Raw genomic sequence first — 19,323 nt, forward strand, 5'->3', positions numbered from 1 at the left:
TGCCTCTTGGTCTGAGGGAGGAGGGGGGTCACCCAATCTGTGACCCACAGCCTGCTGCCAGGGCGGGTCTCCCTCCTCCGACCTTGGACCCAAGCTGTCCCTTCTTCAGAAAGCCTATGGTCTCAAAATCCCAGCTTTCTCTTGCCCTCATCCTTTTCTCCCTTTGCTGACCTTCTAACTGCTTTTGTTAGTATCTCCTTCATATTAGAGGGACTGCGGAGGTTGGGAAGGGAGGGGGCACTGACCATAAATTTAAGCTATGAGAAGATGCTCCAGCGCTGCAGATTCCTTGATTGAATCACCCCAGAGGTGCCACTCACTGAAAGGCTCTGGGAATACACAGGGGCCCCGGGCTCAAGGAGGGACTGGGATAAGGTTGCTGGGACCAATGTTTTACCCAGTCAACGCTGGCCAACATTGATTCCTCATATCTTCGGTTTACCACTCAGTATATTTAAGGGATGTCTTTCACTACCTCTGAATATAAAATTAAGGGATTGAAACTTAATTTTATATTAGTTTTAAGAAAACATAATCAAGACCAACATATTATAAAAACATTCATTCCATATATCTAAAAAATGACCTGGTTTCTTCAATACCACCACCACCAACAAACTGAAAAGAAATAAAAGAGAGGGGGATCCTACAGACTAAAAGCAACTGAAGAGACAAATCAATAAATGCAATGTGTGGACATTATGGGGATCCCAATTCAAACAAACTGACTGTTAAAAAAACTTCCATGAGACAATCAAGAAAATCTGAACACTGACTAGAAACGGGATGATATTAGGAATTATTAATTTTTCGGTGTGATAATGGTATTGTGATTATGTTTAAGAAAAAGTCCTTAGAGTTTTTTAGTGCTACTTAGTGAAATATTTACAAGTGATATGACATAATGTCTGGGATTTGCTTGAAAATAATCCAGTTTACGGGGGAGTGGTACGTGGATGAGGTGCAGAGGAAACAAGAGTGGCCAAGAGTTAAGCATGGTTGAAGCTGGTGGTGGGTACACGGGGGTTCAATATCCTATTGCTTTTATTTTGTATGTGTCTAAAATGTTCCATAACAATGAAGAAGAAGGAGGAGGAAAAGAAAGATAGAAAATAGAAAATCTTTTGGATTATGAGCTACTGAAAATTATTTACCCTGCTGAGGAAAGCCAAAGATCAAAGTCAGTTTTAACAGTTAACCCTGAGCCTCAACAACCATTTTCAAGGATGGCAAAAGACCAGCAGGTGGTCTGGAACCGTTATATACATGGCCCGTCAAGAACCTCACTCATGCAGCTCCCACTGAAGCCAAACTCCAATTTATCTGTCATGTTTTTGCAGTGAGAGGAAGCAGGAGGCAGAACCAGGCTAGAGGGGCAAACGAGCCCAGGGCTTGGGGCTGGTGATGGGATGAAGGTCTAACAAGATGTCCAGGCCACCTGGCTGGCAAGAGTTAGAGCAGAGACTTGAACTAGGGCCCATCTGACCCCACTGGGTAGTTCACCAAACTCTGCAGAAGCCACTTCACCTCTCCAAGCCTCAGTTTCCTTATCTGTCAAATCAGGAGGTTGAACTAGAGAAGCAGTTTTCACACCCAGATTGCTCTGTGGCTGAGGTAGGTAGACAGTTCTATGACAGGCCTGACAGAGGCCACCCTGGGGTCCTTGGTGTTGCTTTCATTGCTTCTGTTAATGGTGGATGGACTTCTGCAGACAGTGGTGGATGTTGTGAGTGGGGAGCCGGCCAACCGGTGGTGTTAAGAATGGGTCTGAATTCTGGCCTCGGCTGAAGAGACCTGAGGGATGCGCAGGCTCCTGAGCATGCATCTCATGAGGATGAAGAGAATGTCTGCCTGGAAACCAATGACTCAGTCAAGAAGGTTTAAAGAGAATGGTGGTGGTGGTAGGGGAAGAACACTCAGATGAGACTATAACATAGGGTACCATGGCAGACAGACTTCAAGTATGACAGGGTGATAAGCATAGTGGTGTCATGAGAACAAACGGGAAAGAACGGGGAGGGAGAGATGACATTTATAGCCTCAGATACCAGTAAGCCAATGGGAAGAGCACATACAGGTGAACTCAACTCGCCAGAGTCATAAGATATGAGAGGTATCAGCGAGACTTGCTGAGATGAGAGCAGGATTGGAAGGAACCCTGTGATGGACACTGTGTAGCTATTCAAAATAAGGTAGACAAGGAGAAGCAGAAAAGTGCTATATGACAAGAAAACACAGACCAAGGTGGAAAAATATGTGGGGAATGTTTGGGTGAGATCTGCCACGTCAGATGGAAGAAATGAATTTTCATTTTTTGATGCTAAATGGGCACCCAAACCAGGGGACTTCAGCTCTCTAGACACTGAAAGAATCCCTTACTTGGCCACACAGCAGAATATCCAAGTTCTTGACTTGCCTCTAAATAGCTATGTTCTCCAGAAGAGAGAAGGGATGGCAGGAAGTGCTCCCAGGCTGAGCTAGATACTGGCCCACCAGGAGAAACTGGCTGAGGACACAGCAGAGATGTGTGGAACCTGGGAGAATGCAACTAGGTCATAATTACAGGGAGGAAAGCCTTTGTATAATCCAAAGTGAACCCTTGTTGGAAGGAAGGCAGGTTTCATAGACTTCAGAAAGAACGAGATGACTCCAAAAGGGATGATGCCCCCTGAGAGTTGCAAAGCCCTCAAAAATGATTCTGTCATTGAGATGGCAAATGAGAAAAGACAGTACCCCAAAACACTAGTAAGGTTTCACTGGGAGTCTTATTCCAGAATGACATGTATGGATTTTTAAAGAACGTTATCCATCCATCTACCTATCTATTATGAAAACCAATAAAATTCTTTAAAATGCTGTTATTTCTAATCAATGTAACATTAATAAGATATTATCTGTACTGGTTTCCCAGCCATCTGCTGGTGAGAGATTTCTCTCTGCAGGGTTAAAAGAATTTTAAAAGGTGCTGTGGAAAGAGATGGATATTTTCTTTTCTTTTTTTTTGGGCCGTGATGCACGGCTTGCGCGATCGTAGTTCCCTGAGACCAGAGATCGAACCCGAGCCCTCTGCAATGGACGCGTGGAGTCCTAACCACTGGACGGCCAGGGAAGTCCCAGGAGATGGATTTTTAAATCACTTAGAAGAGGGTCCCAACAAAACAGGGGTCTGTAATTACGTTCAGAACAATCAATTAGGCAAGGAAGAACTGAGACAACTGCTTTATGCTCCTGGGGTACTGCTCAGAGAAAGCTCAACTTTTCCAACTCATACTTTGCAAAATGAGTGGACAAGGCATCCATTAAAAGGAATTAAAGTTGGAAGAGAATGAACTGGGGGAAGAATGCATCTAACACCCAAAGAAATTCAAATCTCCTAGCGCATATAAATTTCATCTCAGAGTGCTGGGAGACTGTGAGAACACCACACAGCTTTCCTGTGGTCTTTGAGAAAATATGGAGGATGAGAATGAGAGATAGGTTCTATACATCTGGGATGGGCAAGCATGACTCTCACATTCCAAAAAGGGGCACCACAAATTAAGACTGGTGAGGAATTTCTTAAATAAGGTCCTAGGCAATATTAAAAAATACCTTGAAAGTAATATGCCAATGAAACCTTAAAGTACATTAAGTATTTTCCCAGAATGCTACCACACCAATATAACCAATATTTTTATTTGCGAAGGGAGGGGGTTCCCCTCCAGGCTTTGTCAATATGCAATCATTAAAAATTTTTTTTTAATTGTGGTAAAAAAAACATATTATAAATTTTACCATCCTAACCCTTTTTAAGCGCATAGTTCAGAAATCTTAAGTATATTCACACTGTTATATAACAGATCTCCAGAACCTTTTCATCTTGCAAATCTGAAACACTATACCCAGTTAAATGACAACTCTCCATTTCTCTCTCCCTACAATCATATTTTTACATAGTTACCTTCCACCCTATGTTTAATATACACAGTCTGCCATTTTATATATTTTCTTAATTTAAAAAAATACAAGCAGGCTTGTTTTCTACTGAATCGGTATATCATAGCTTACAGCTATCCCTCTTGCTGGACACGTGGGTTATTTCTAACTTGGCCCTACAAGAGAGTCATACTGCAGTGGGGCAAAACCAGGACAAGCCTTGAACAGTGTGGCCTCTGGGAGGAAGACAGTGGCACCTCTGTGCCCAAGACACCCAGCAGAAGGTTCCGGGCTGGCAGCTGGTTGCCCTTCAGGGGCAGGGCTGACCTGTGGAGAGGTCGTTACCTCCAGCTACTTCAGCTTGAGACTGCAAGCAAAAGAAAAGCTCTCTGTACCCTAGTAGGGACTGGGCCCAGAACTCTTCACACCTGCCTGGCTGGGCTTTGTGGCAGGACGGGGCAGGGAGCCCAGACAAGGGTAGGGATGGCCACCCACCAACCCCCTTTCTTCCTTATCAGAATATTTTCCCTTAGGATGCACTTTTACAGGAATGGGATTAATGGGTCAAACGGCATATCATACACCCTCATTTTTCTGATTACAAAAATTAACAATGAAAAGTAAACAAAAATCTCCAAGGACAAAACATTTGGTTAGCTTCATAACCCAGTGGTGACAAAGCTAAGCTGTTTCTTTTTTTTTTTTTTTTTTTTTGCGGTACGCGGGCCTCTCACTGCTGTGGCCTCTCCCGTCGCGCGGAGCACAGGCTCCGGACGCGCAGGCCCAGCGGCCATGGCGCACGGGTCCAGCCGCTCCATGGCATGCGGGATACCCCCGGACCAGGGCACGAACCTGTGTCCCCTGCATCGGCAGGCGGACCCCCAACCACTGCGCCACCAGGGAAGCCCTTAAGCTGTTTCTTAAGGTTGGAATTCTGTCCCTGGAGTTTTGTCTAAACTCAGCAGATTTTCCTCCTTTGCTGGGCTCTGTTAAAAAAATTACTGAGTATTAAAATTATTTTACAGCTCGACTATGGACACAGGTTTGATGAAGTTACAGCTCTACAGAGGGACTTTATGAACGATAATGCTTGCTTTTGTCATAAACTTATCCGTAGTCTGGAGTTTGCCCATTTGCAAAAGAGAGAATATATGCATAATTTGGCAGGAAAAGTGGGGCCTGCCTCTTCCTTGTGACAGGAAGGCCCTGCTAAAAATGCTGGGCTGTTAAAGTGGCTACGAGTTAGTGGTGCTCATGCACTCACTTAGCCAGAAACATACTGCATTTAGGGAGATCTGATGGTTCCTCCACTGCCCTGTAAGGGGCCTCTGACCCCACCTCACCTCCTTCCAAAAATCCCTCCCCACTGACTCCCCACTTGACTGAAGACTTCCTTGGCACCCATATGCCTAGCGTGTCACCATTAGTGACATTTATTTGTTGGTTTGCTGCTGTGTAAACATCATTCTAAAGCAGGTACAGACTATCTCTTACACCCAAACTGCAATAGAATGCTTGTATTTACTCATATTATTATTGGCGGATTCTTCAGTGCAAGATTGTTGAGGGCTTCCTCAGCAATGACGACTTGATTTTACCTGAAATGAGACTACAAGACCTTCCCTTCCCTTTTCTTTAAGCTCCACGAGGGTGGGGAATTTGTTGGCCTTGCTCACGGTTGTGTCCTATTACCTAGAAGGGTGTCTTGCTGAATGAATCAAAGAATCAATGAATGAATTAATCACGGGTAATCTTTAGGCATCACTACTTCTCCCTCTTGCATTTCTGTCTGGTTGCTATTCACTGGATGAATTTATAATGAAGGTCTTCATGATAGCTTCAAATGATTAATTAAACCAGAGAGTTAGGCTGAGTTTGACCACACACATTTCCAGGGCTAGCTAGTTGGCTGCTCTTTATCCTGAGGCAACATGTTAAGTCAGCTGGATACCATGTAGTTTTGGGACATCTGTTTCCCTCCTTCACTGGCTCAGCACCTCATCAAAGGTGAGCTAGTTTAGCAGCAGCTAGTCTGCTCTAACTACAGCAAGCAGGCGCTGGCTTCTGAGCCTAGAACTGGCTCTGGCTAGTGGGGAGGTGCGCTATAGGGACGAGAAGCCAGAGGGAGGGGATGGATCACTGACAAGCGGTTGTGTAGACTCAACAAGGAGGAATTTACCGGAAGCATGAACTCCTGTGTGGCCCCTGCAGAGGCAGACGAGCCCTCCCCGCTCCACCTTGGCATATAGGAAGCATGGCTGCCATCATCCCAGTGCTGAAAATGCTCATTGCCCTCAAGCCTTGGCAGGAAAAAAAAGGGTTATGCTGGTTTAAAGTAAGCCACTGTCATTTAGCGAGTAGATCTCATTAAACTGTTGGGGGGACCTGAGCTCATTAAAATGTTGGGGGTGCACATAGGGCGATGGTGTCTCCTTGACCTGCTGCCAGCTCCTGTGTGTAGGGCCACAGGATCTTAGCCTTAGCATTAGTTCTCTGTGCTCTAGAGGATAAAGTTGCCTGTTTCTCTCCTCTTTGCAGGAGGCTGATGTGACAATGATTATGAGTATCAAGATCTTTGAGGTCTCAAAGAGAAGTGGTGTAGACCACGCCTGCAAAATGTTCAGCACCTCACAGATGTTGGTCAGTTTCCTAGCTTAAACCTTTGCCATAGTTTGAACACCGTGGATCGGCAAACGCGTGAGTCGTGTGATTGGCCAGCAGCAGATGGCGCTGTTGCAGCAAAATGAAATCAGGCTGTTGCTGAAGAGTCTGTGCGTTGAAAAAAAAATGAAAACAAACTTGTCCTGCATCCTCCTGCTTGTCAAATCCAGGGCTCTCTGAACACAAAGTCAGTGTTCACAGTAATTTGACAGCACTTGGTTTAGGAGGGGACTTCAGAGATTCTGATTTTTACAGATGCTAGAAGCCTTGCCAAAAACGACCACTTGCCAGGTGACAAGGGCCTCCTGCCAGGCCCTGCTCCCTCCCTCGGATCCTGTGGCGGGCCCTTTGCTCATTGCTCTAATATTCCAGTCACTGGGCAGGATGGGACTTCGGTTAACTCTGGTTACATAATGGCTATGAATTGGGAGTTGAATATTTTTAGCCAAGCCAAAATAAAGGAACATGTCCTCGCTCACCAGAGTGTAGAGAGGAGTGAAGGGGAGGATTCCCATCAGGAGGACGAGGGGACTAACCTAGTCCTGCAATATTAGAGCTGGAGAGACCGCTGAGGTCCCCAGGCCCAATGACTGCTAAACGTGGCTAAATCTCAGGAGTCACCTGTGAAATGTGTCCAAACGCAGATTCCCGGCCCTGTGACGCAGATGCATGAATCAGGATCTCCAGGGCTGGGGCCCAAGAAAATGAGTTTATTTCTAACACGATCCTCCAAGTGATTCTTAATGAAGTGAGGCAGTCGCTAGTTCACTAGATTGGTCTTTGTCATCCACTGATCTAGTCCACTTCTCCTTTTACAATGAATAACGATGATAATTAACAGTTACTGACTTAACTTTCTACATGCCTGGCACTGTTGCAAGTAGTTCATGCCCATTAACTCATTTGACCCTCACAATGGCGCCATGGGGTAGGTACCATTTATTATTACCGTCATCTGCATATTGCAGGTGAGGACAACTGGAACCTAGGCCCTGGCGCTGGAACTCAGGGAAGGTTCCAGCAGGGATGTCTTTCATGTCTATTTTTGGGTACATTTAAATTCTGTTTTGGCCAGCTTTAAGGCTCAGGCAGAGGCTGAATTCCGAGCCTGCATTTGCCCTTTGGACGTGTTGACTTCACATTCCAGTAACAGATATTTTTAGAAATAACGTAGTCCCTTATCCATTAGAAAATGACAAGATAGGTTTAAACTACACCATGAGAGATATAGGTGAGGCAAAAAGGAAGGATTCATTTATTAACTATAAGGACTCTTTGGCATTAGACTGGATCAATCAGGGAGCTTTTTGTTTGTTTGTTTTTACTTTTTTTGTGTGATTTTGGATTTCAAGAGTTCTTTAATAAACTGGTCATACCCATTGGTAATACAAAAGACATTATCATGAGCAGTGAGTACAGGAAAAAATATGAATGCATTTAAAGAGTCTGGAAAGATGTGTGTGTGAGTGTGGTGTGTATGAATGTGTGTGTGTATGAGTGTGTGTGTGTGGGGGTGAATGTGTGTGTGTGTGGTGACTCTGGAGTGATCTAGGACAACACTGATCTGGTGGGAGGTCAGAGCAGACGATAATGCCCTCCTAGGACTCCCCCTTCAGGGTTCTGTTGTCAGGAGACTAAGGGGAGAGGTAAACCTTTACCCAGTAGGTCATCTCCTGTGTGTGATTCTGGGATGCCTGAGAGAGATGACTATTTGACAGTGAGGGCATGGATTAAATGGTTTCTAAAGACCTCTTCCAGATGCCACCTGAGACTCAATTCTTTGGTAGACAGGAGGAATCTGGGGTCATAAGGCCCAGTTCTCAGACCCTGGTTCACCAAGTCTCCTCTGTTTTCATAAACCCACAGTTCTACAAAACTCCTGGAGCACGAACAGAGTTAAGTCGTCTCACAGAGACTCCAAAGGGGAACAGCAGCTATTAAGGGGGGCTTTGGCTTATTCAATTACAGATCTGATCCCAAAATAGAGCTGCATATCCCAGGCTTAAGGGGTCTGATAGGACAAATCCAGTGTACGATGTGGAAGCAAAACAAGGTGAATCCAAGACCCAGAAACTTCTGCTCAGTCTGCCCCAGAATTTCCCCTGCTCTTCATGGACCAATGTCTGGTGCACTGGGGCATCTCAATAAACGAGTGCTAACTGGAGGACCAACGGCAGAAAGAACTGGGAGCATGTGGCCGGGATCACTCACCTCAGTGCACTGTAGCCCTGGCACACGCTGACGCAGCACAGAACCTTTTCTTGGTTGGCCTGGGTCTCTCCCAAGTATTTACACACGATGTTACCACCCAGGCTAAAGCCCACGACCACCAGCTGGGTCAGAGGATATGTCTTCTTGATGTAGTTCACCATGGCTCCAAATTCCCAGGTGCAGCCTATGGGCAGAGAGGTAAGATGACTTGGTCATTTCGGGTGCAACAAAGATTGGAGAAAATGTGAGCTGGAAGGTTACTAAGTCGGTGTTAAGACTCTAATAGAGAGAGAGAGAGAAATATATATGTACGCAGCCAGCCCTCTGTATCTGCTGGTTCTGCATCCGTGGATTCAACCAAATACAGATTGAAAATATTCAGAAAAAAAATCCCAGAAAGTTCCAAAAAGCAAAACTTGAATCTGCCGTGCACCAGCAACTATTTACATAGCATTTACATCGTATTAGGTATTATAAGTAATCTAGAGATGTTTTAAAGTATACAGGAGGATGTGCATAGGTTATACGCAAATATTATGCCATTTTATATATGGGACTTGAGCATCTGTGGACCTTGGTATCCATGGGGATCCTGGAACCAATCCCCTGAGGATACTGAGGGATGACTGTATAGGAGTGTGTGTGTGTGTGTGTGTGTGTGTGTGTGTAGAGAGAGAGAGAGACACACACATACATTCAGCCAGACAGACTTCTCTTTGGCTGCCTGCAGCGAAGTTTCCAGATGCCCCTCAGTATTAGAGGAAACATGACATTAATAGTGCCCATGAGGGAAGGGACCATGTATCAAACGCTTGTACAATGCTCCTTTAAAGATGGGTTGTGAGAAACCTATCTGGATACTCTTGGAAATTAAAACAGATATTCAGGGTGTACATGAGCACCTGTGTTTGCACACACAGGTAAACAAAAGCAAGAGCAATACTCTTTGGGGTTAGATTCTTAGGCTACAAAATAGGATGTTACACCCACATGTACAATGATTCATGGTGTTAAGAAAAGTACCAAGTGGATGTTATTTACAGGACTGCCTTGTCAATGTGGGGAAGGGAAGGAGAGACAAACTTTAGTCCAGAGGGACGGCCAAGATGCTCTGTGGGATTAGGATAAAATGTTCTTGGTGACATAGGGACAGGTGCCGTGGGAGACAGACCCATTCAGAAACATACAGAGGAGACTTCTGAACAGAGAGGGTGTTTGGGCCCAGCCTGCCCGGGAGGGATGATGTCAACTGGTGTCCCCTTGGGAAGTTGGTGAAGTCATGTTATGTCTCAGCAGCTTTGCGAAGAGGAGGAGGTTAGTGGCCATATAAATGAGGGGGTTCATCACATCCTTCTAAGGCCTAGCCCCAGACTCAGCAGGGAGACAACTTAAAATAAAACCTAACAGGGCAAGTGAGTGACTTTGCCAAGAGGCATGTACGAGACAGACCAGCATGAAGACGGTATGGATTTTGTTCGTTGGAAAAAAAAAATGAAAACAGACTTCTTCCACATCTTCCTGCTTATCAAAGCCAGCTCAGAGGGCTGGACATTCCTAAGAGAGTTGAACGGCTCCTCTCCTAACCCACAAACCCTGAGGGACACGACCTTCTGAGCCGGGACAAGCTCCCCCTTGGATCTGTCTTCCTCTGAACAGTGGAAGGCCAGCACAACCCCATGCAGGGGTTCTCAGCCCCCGGGGTACAAAGAATCACCTGGAGAGGGTGTTAGAAACGGGCATTCCTGGGCTTCACCCCTAAAGAAGCTTATTTAGTAAGATGGTGGCCAGGCCCAGGAATCTGCATTAAATGTTTTTTTTTTTTGAGTTGGTTATTCATGCACATGGCACAAAATTCAAATGACATAAAAGATGTGGTAAAAGGTACTTTCCTATACTCTTTTAAAAAATACCAATAGCAGGGCTTCCCTGGTGGCACAGTGGTTGAGAGTCCACCTGCCGATGCAGGGGACATGGGTTCATGCCCCAGTCCGGGAAGCTCCCACATGCCGCGAAGCGGCTAGGCCCGTGACCCATGGCCGCTGAGCCTAAGCGTCCGGAGCCTGTGCTCCACAATGGGAGAGGCCACAACAGCGAGAGGCCCGCATACCGCAAAAACAAAACAAAACAAAACAAAAAAACCCAAACCAATGGCAGCATACATATTGCTTAGCACTGTTTTTTTTTTTTAACAATATGTTTTGGAAGCCATTGTGTAACAATACACATAAAGCTGCCTTCTTTTTTATTTTTATTTTTAATGAGGTATAACATACACCCAGGAAAGTGCACAATCGATGAATCTACGCATTTACACCCATGCAACCACTGTGCAGATCAAGACGGAAAATATTCCTGACACTCCTAGAGGCCCCCTCGCGCCTCTTTCCAGACAAGATCCCCCAGACTTTGACAATTGCAATTTGAAAGTGTTCGGAGCTCCTGAGGCTTGGAAGGTGGCAAAAGATGCTTAAGACTAGGGGGAAAACTGGGGGCTAAGAGCTGCTCCTTCTCAACATGGAAAGACCCAGGCGTCACCCTGAAAAGGGAGTATGTCTCTCTCTCCATTGAGATATAAGAGATCAAGTCTCCTATTTTTCTCCCTCCTGCACCCAGCAGAGGGTGGTGCACTTCAATAAATAGCTGATGAATTGAGTGGATTCTGAAGGCCTCTGATGGGTCCTGGTGACAGCCTCCTGGAGCAACAAAAAGCTGGTCCAGAGGGAACCCTGACTCTTAACTTAGGAATCTGAAACGCCAGACTTTTGTCCCCACCTAGGTTATTTATCCAAGTTTCTCTTTTTAAAAAGGTAGCAATAGAAGGAATGTTATATCTCTGGGAAACACTAGGTTTAAAATGGGGAGATGGGATGTAAAAGAGGGGGGAGTCTTCAAACACACTCAGCTGATATCATGGCTGCTCAGGCATGCAACAAATAAAGAATTCAGAACTCTTGTTAGAGATATTTGTTCACCTCTCTTAGGCCATAAGAGGCCTTAAAAACACAGCGTTAATGAGGCAGTCTGGCCCCATGGCTGAGTGAAAGAGCTCTGTGGTCACACTGTTTAGGGTAGGCCCCTTTAGTGGCCCCCAGTGCTCTCAACTTCCCAATGATGACAAGCAAATCCTGGGGTACAAGGAAAATCTATACCTCTGGGCTCCCTGCTGGAGGCTCAGAGTCCACAGATACAGCATGGGATCTGGCAATGGGTACTTTTAACAAATACTCCAAATGATTTTTATCCTGAGGGAACTTTGGAAAATACCTTGGGCAAGTTACCAAACCATTCTGGGTCTGTTACTGCATCTGTAAAATGGAGGTAATAATGGTGAATACCTTACAGAGTTGGTTTGCAGGACTGAGTAAAGTGATGTAGGTAAAAGGCTTAGACCAGGGCATAGTAAGTATTCAGTGTTAATTATTATTATAACTGTTACTTCTCTTCTCTTTTAAAAATATTATTTAAGTACACCCATGTTCATAGCAGTTTTTATTCACAACAGCCAAAAGGTGGAAGCAACCCAAGTGTCCATCAACAGATGAATGGATAAACCAAATGTGGTACATGTATACAATGGAATATTATTCAGTCTTAAAAAGGAAGGAAATTATGACACACACTGCAAAATGGATGAATCTTGAGGACATTATGCCAAGTGAAAAAAGCCAGACACAAAAAGACAAATACTGTCGGATTCCACTTACATGAAGTACCAGGAGTAGTCAAATTCACAGAGACAGAAAGTAGAATGGTGGTTGCTAGGGGTTGGAGGGAGGGGGAATGGGGAGTTGTTGTTTAACGGGTACGGAGTTTTAATTTTGCAAGATGAGAAGTGTTCTGGAGATTGATTGCACAACAATGTGAATGTACTTAACACTACTGAACTGTACATTTAAAAATGATGAAAATGGTAAATTTTTGTGTATTTTACCACAATTAAAAAAAATCATTTAAACAACGGATTGTAGCTTAACACTTGAAAAGGCCAATCTAGATTTCTAGATTTTTCTCCAAAGCAGTGTTCTGTGATCTGACTGCACATTAGAATTACCTGAGGATCTTGTAAAACAACAACAAATACTAATGCCTGGGCCCTCCCCAAACTAATTAAATCAGACTATCTGAGGGTAGGACCCGGGCATGGGTGTTCTTTTATGAGATCTACAGGTGACTCCAAAGTGCAACCAGGGCTGAGAACCACTGTTCTAGGGAACAAGGATCCCTTTGGCTCAGACCAATAGGAGAAAGCATTCTTTAAGGCATACTCCCACTTGGTCTCTGGACCAGCCTCTTCAGACTTCCCTTTCCACTTGCAGTAAGCAACCTGCCCACACAGAGGCACTGCCCTACCTTTTGGAAGCTTCTGAAGCAGGGCTGTTACCCTGGTAGCTGCTTTCCAAATATTTCCTCAAAGCCAGGTTTCTGTAGTGGGTGAACCCCTGCTCAACCCAACAGGGCAGCTCTACCGGGTGCATCAAACTCCTAACAAAAACAATCTTTAAAGCCCTAAATACACACAACTGCTTTCTGGTAATCGTTCTTGTAGAGTGGATCAGAAAAGCTGCATTGAGGTTAAATATTACTGCAAGAAAAATGTGCTAGCCCAGCGGTTCTCAAAGTGTGGTCCCTGGCCCAGCGGCATTAGCATTGCCTGGGAATTGTTCAAAATGCAAGTTCTTATGCCTCACGCCACCTACTGAATCAGAAACTCTAGGGGTGGGGTCTAAACAGAGGGCTCATTAAGACACAGATTGCTAGGTCCCACCTCCAGAATCTTTGATTCAGGAGGTCTGGGTGGGATGAGAATTTTCATTTCTAGCAAGTTCCCAGGCAATGTTGGTCCAGGGAACACACTTTGAGAACCCCTGTCTGAGTTGATAGGAAAGGTGGGTAAAATCTTCAATTTTCTGTTTCTTTTGGCCTCTCCCGTTGCGGAGCACAGGCTCCGGGTACACAGGCTCAGCGGCCATGGCTCACGGGCCCAGCCGCTCCGCGGCATGTGGGATCTTCCCGGACCGGGGCACGAAACTGTGTCCCCTGCATCGGCAGGCGGACTCTCAACCACTGCGCCACCAGGGAAGCCCTCTTTTGTCTTTTAAAAGGGCGGTTCAGAGAGATGCTTCATGTCACTCACAGTTAAATAAATGCAAATTAAAACGACAATTCACAATCCTTTTCCACTGCCCATATTAGAAAAGATCAACTTTGCCGATACCCAGCACTGGGGAGGGTGTGGGTACCAGGACTGCTGGTCCATCCACTGATGTGGGAGTGGGCACTGGAATAGCCTTCAGAAGGCAATGTGGTAACATTTATTAATGCTTTTAAAAGGACAAACCTTTGGCCCTGCAATTCCACTTTGGGGGACTTTATACTGCAGATGTGTGCGAAGATATATGTGCAAGAATGTTTCCTGCAGCGCTGTTTGCAGCAGCAAAGGATTGGAAATCACCTAAATTTCCACCAGTAAGAGGACTAAATTGCTGTGAAAAAGAATGACGTAGAGTCCGGTCCGCTGATGTGGAATGACCCTGAGCCAGCTTACTGAGGGACCAAAACAAGAGCGAAGCAGTGGGATGGCACCATCTCCTGTGTGTACTTGTGTTTTTAAAGGGGTTATATGTGTACACATATCTGATTGAATATTTGCTGAAAAACTATAGCAGTTATTATTATTTTTTTTTTTGAAGAGGAAAACCAGGGGCTAGGATGGGAGGAAGACATAGTTGACTCATTGCTACACAGATTTTTGCACCATTTGAATGTTTTTCCTGTGTATATACATTACTTTTTCAATAAAAATCCAGCCAGTTAAAAAATCTAGTGAAAATCAAGAATAATTTCTTAAGAAGATGTTTAAATATCCTTAGACCAGTTTCAACTATGTTAAATACACCCAACACATCCCTCATGCTGGGGCAGTGATGTGTGCAGCTTGTGATGGGGACATTATTTGCCTGTATAAGAAATGGTACTAAGGGACTTATTGTCAATTGTTTCTACCACCATTTCCTTGGGACTCTGCCTAATTTTTTCATCCCTTGGCTAATTATTTGTATCTTTAAGTTTTGTTCTACCATTGAATGAGCCTCTCTATTAGACTATAAACGCCATTAAGCAAAGATATTCCTGGTGTTGTTCACCACTGTATCTGTGGGGCCTGGCACTCAGCGGGGACTCAGTCAGTATCATCTAAACGAATGGGAAGGAGTCACTACGTTCCAGGCCCTGTGCTAGGCCCTGTGAGTGAGTGGGAGCAACGGGCTTTGGACCCATGTCTAACCCCATAGCCCAAGTCCTTTGTCTTGTATCCCAAATCTACATAAGTAATTGCACGGCCAGGATTTATTTTTCAATTGTGAAAAGTCTTACTTTTTCACCATCTGATGCCTTTTGGACCTACCTATCTTTATCCAGGTTTGAGACTAATTATTTGAGACCTAGAGGAGATGTTCAGATGTCACTGGGGCAGTTACAAAACTTGGATTTTGTAACTCGGATTTGCTACACTACTGAGGAGCAATTACAGCTAATCATGTAGGCACTTTGGGAGCCTCAGTTTAATTAGATTCAAGCACTTCTGATCTGGGTAAAAGGCCAGGTCTACATAATCCTAGACAAGCTGTTGCGTGTTTTGTGAAGAGCTGCCATCTCTCCCAGGCAAGGGAAAGGCAAGGACATGGTGTCTGCCCAGCTCCAGGATCAGCCTGCTGGTAGATGCAGGGTCCTCCCGGGATCTCCACCTGATGTCAGTTACCAAACACCCTCAGTGTCTGGGAACCCCTCCCTGGGTTCTTTTATTAAGAGCTGCAGCTACCTGTTTTTTTAATACTAGGAGGATTGTAATGAGGTTCTATGTACTTAATCCTTAAAGGATTAGCACCAGTAACAAGATTCAGGTATATAATCTTTTTTTTTAAATGTTTCTATAGCCCACTTTAAAAAAAATTTTAATCATATTTAAGTGTACAGTTCAGTGGCACTAAGTACATTCACATTGTTGTGCAACTCTCACCATCATCCATCTCCCGAATTTTGCACCTTCCTAAACTGAAACTCTGTCCCCATTAAAGAGTAACTCCCCATTCCCCCTCACCAACCCCGCCACCGACCCCGGCCCCTGGCATCTACCAATGTACTTTCAGACTCTATGAATTTGACTATTCTAGGTCCCTCGTATAAGTGGAATCAAACAGTATTTGTCTACAGACAAATGTATATTGGAATGCATTTTTAAGGTTAACTTAATATATGTACTGCAAACAGATTGTACCTTTTTCTCCCCCCTGTGCTATACAGTAGGCCCTTATATAATCTTGCTGCAGCTTTTTTTTTTTTTTTTTTTTTTTTTTTTTTTGCGGTACGCGGGCCTCTCACTGTTGTGGCCTCTCCTGTTGCGGAGCACAGGCTCTGGACACGCAGGCTCAGCGGCCATGGCTCATGGGCCCAGCCGCTCCGCGGAATGTGGGATCTTCCCGGACCGGGGCACGAACCCGTGTCCCCTGCATCGGCAGGCGGACTCTCAACCACTGCGCCACCAGGGAAGTCCTTGCTGCAGCTTTTTAAGACGACGAAATAGGAGGCACTAACCTGGCCTTAGACAGATGAGTACCACAGGCCTATGTTGGAAAAGCAAACTGCCGAGGACAGGAGAGACCTTTTTCTTGTACCTTCCATCTATTTCAAAAGCCATTTCCCCCAAAATGGCACTATCATGACTCAGTCAGCTCAAATACAAGGACCCAGAGACGTGGTCTTCCTTGTGGATGGAGACTTTGAGTCATCTCTGTATCCTCCACGCCAGGCACATGGTGGGCGTGCCATTGATGGAGCTCGGTAAGAAGGAAGTTTGAATCATGCGGCATGAAAGCACACAGTATCAGCCAGCGTGACTGAGCAGGGGACGGGAAAGAAGAACCTAAATGTCCTTCCCACTAAATTTAATGCAAGAGAGTGGTCAGCTAACAACATGGCTCGCTGGCAGACTGTTGGGGGCCTAGCAGCCCCTAGCATTTTCATAGTGAAGGTGTGTGAGTCATTTCCTAGAGCTGTGGGCAAGCTGCTGCAAAGCTGACTCACTCGGGAAGAAAACAGCTGTAGAAATAAAGTGAGAGCCCTCTTTGCCCACCATATGAATTTGCCTTGTCTTTAACTCTGAAACAGAGATTTTCGCAAATGAGTGCTGTTGGCTTTGTTTCCCGGGGTACAGGATGCTGAAAACTGCCCTCTTCTGTCTGAAGGTTAAATATTCAGATCTCATCCTGAAAGCACAGACCTGTCGAGGCTCCTCCACAGTTCTGCTCGCAGTATTACTCCCCAACATGTCCCCTAAACTCTGGGCCCCTCCCTGGGCACCCTCTCAAAGCTCGATGACTCTCAGCAGATGGTCTTGTCAGATGTTTTACTAAGATGCTTGAGCTTCTGCAAATTCACTACCTTCGCTTCCCCATTCTCCCTCTCTCTTCATCCCCCCCCACTCCCTTCCCACAGTGTCCTTCTGCCATTATAACACTCGACTGTTGCAGAGGCAACACAGTTCCTGGCTGTCATCTGGGATCATGAATTCGATTCAAAATGTAGTCTGCATCACAGATGTAGAGAACAAAGTATGGACACTAAGGGGGGAAAGTGGCGGTTGCGGGGAGTGGTGGTGGGATGAACTGGGAGATTGGGATTGACATATCTACACTAATATGTATAAAATACATAGCTAATAAGAACCTGCTGTATAAAAAATAAATAAAATAAAATTCAAAAAAAAACTAAAATGGAGTCTGCATCAATTAAAATGGTAGACATGAAAAGCTTACAGAAACATTTATGTTCATGATCTAATCAAATATCTTCAGCTAGATTGAGCAGTTACTTCTACTTCTAACAAAGTAGAAGTTTCTTAAAAATCACGGTCTGCAACTCTGTGGCAAAATGCCTTGGATCATGTGGGTGATCTCTACAGCATGCTGTATAGCAGAGTGACATACACCTTAGTTTGCCTGAGAGAGTCCTGGAGTTTGTCTGTTATTCTGATGCAGTTATTAGTAAGGTCCTTTTTCACTCTCATAAGTGACCCAGTTGGGTTGCTAAATTATGTGGTGACCCCAGGTACAGGGCTTCCCTCCCTTCTAAGATGGAAATGGTATCCCCTAAGCAAGGCAAAATTTTCTGATCTTACACTGAGGTTCCAAAAGATAGTTTAAAAAAAAAATCCAGTATTAAACCCAATTGGACATTAATGAGCTCCTCCTCCAAGCAACAGAAGATGATGCTGTGATTTCATGTACCTCTTCTCAGCTTGATGTCTAATGTAAGAAAGCCAGATGTTTAGAAATAAGGGAAGAGCCCACTTCACTGTTTAAACTCACAGGAAAAGGCAATTTAAATCGTTTGAGACCATTTTCAATGTCAAAATGTCCTAGGTTGGTGTTCGGTCCTAAGTTCTTAGGAGGCTCATGATTCTAAGGGACTCAGTTACCTTATTGGGGCCAATGCAAGGTTATTATTTTTATTCCTTTCATCTGATATAGAAAAGACTTTTTAAAAATCTTAAATTTTTCCTCTAATCAAGATCAAACTCATAGACCCTTTGTCACTTGGCTCTTAACTTTCTGGTCATAAGACTTCAAGGTCAGTCTTAGAAATGGAGGTCAGAATAACCACAACTGGATCATTCTGGTTTTTAGTTCGTTTCCTTGGCTGGTGGACTTGATCCAGCTCTACTTTGCTCTGAATATGAATACTGGACTGCTGGGATAAGGCATTTAGCCAAAGATAAAGATGGAGCAGAGTATTTCCTGAATTTACTGGTCCCCTGCAGCATCACTGACGACATTACTCATATTCCTAACACTGCCTAGGTTAAAAAATCAATTAAGTCAATTGTTCACTACCGCAGTGTTCCAATTAAAGATTAGGCCCTGTATGATAAATACACTTCAAAAGAATCTTCAAGGCTTCTATGCTTTCCTTCATTTTCAAGTGTTATTCATTGATCTCATCCAGAAGATAGGGTTATGGATCCCCGGTCTGTTCCAGCAAAGTATCGTACTTAAATAAGAAATTTAAAAGACTGATAAATTCTACCCTTGTGGGTTCTACTAGTCATCCTAACAGTTTCACATTTTGTCTTTGGTCAGATCAGATAATGTCATGTAACTCATCACAAGGGAAATCTTTAATATCTGCTGGTTAAAAAAAAAAATCTATGAACTATTCTGAGGCAAGTGGTGAGGAAATTTTTTAAAGAATGAAAATAATTTTTAGAAAGTTAAAATATAGCTAATAAACATGTACTACAATAAAAACAACTTGCCAGTACTGATTTTGAATATAGAAGCCAGTAACATTGAGCTGGAGGTGTGTGACCACCCCCCCTACCCTCAGCCTGGGCCCACCAGATTTGGCAAGGAGCCAGTACTGAAGGTTATGAAGCTGGAAAGCAAGCACTGCACCCTGCAAAATAACCACCGGGGCCTTGCCATACCTGTAAAAAGAGTCATAACTCAGACCAAGCTCAAAACAGAAATTTATGCTCAACGA

At 44.4% G+C, this 19,323-nt stretch overlaps 1 protein-coding gene across 3 annotated transcripts in view; it reads right to left on the reverse strand.

Annotated features, from left to right (window-relative positions):
- ABHD2 (abhydrolase domain containing 2, acylglycerol lipase) overlaps positions 1 to 19,323 on the reverse strand; it is a 109,919-nt gene that overhangs the window by 16,680 nt on the left and 73,916 nt on the right. For all 3 annotated transcript variants that reach the window (XM_022564056.3, XM_022564057.3, XM_089906816.1), the window contains one exon: positions 8,788 to 8,971. In XM_022564056.3, the coding sequence (XP_022419764.1) occupies positions 8,788 to 8,971 (184 nt within the window). The remainder of the gene's footprint in view (positions 1 to 8,787; positions 8,972 to 19,323) is intronic.

The sequence above is a fragment of the Delphinapterus leucas genome, chromosome 2 (genome assembly GCF_059928025.1).
Source record: "Delphinapterus leucas isolate spDelLeu-1000000601 "Yukka" chromosome 2, BTC_Dleu_Yukka2, whole genome shotgun sequence".
NCBI classification, from domain to species: Eukaryota; Metazoa; Chordata; class Mammalia; order Artiodactyla; family Monodontidae; genus Delphinapterus; species Delphinapterus leucas.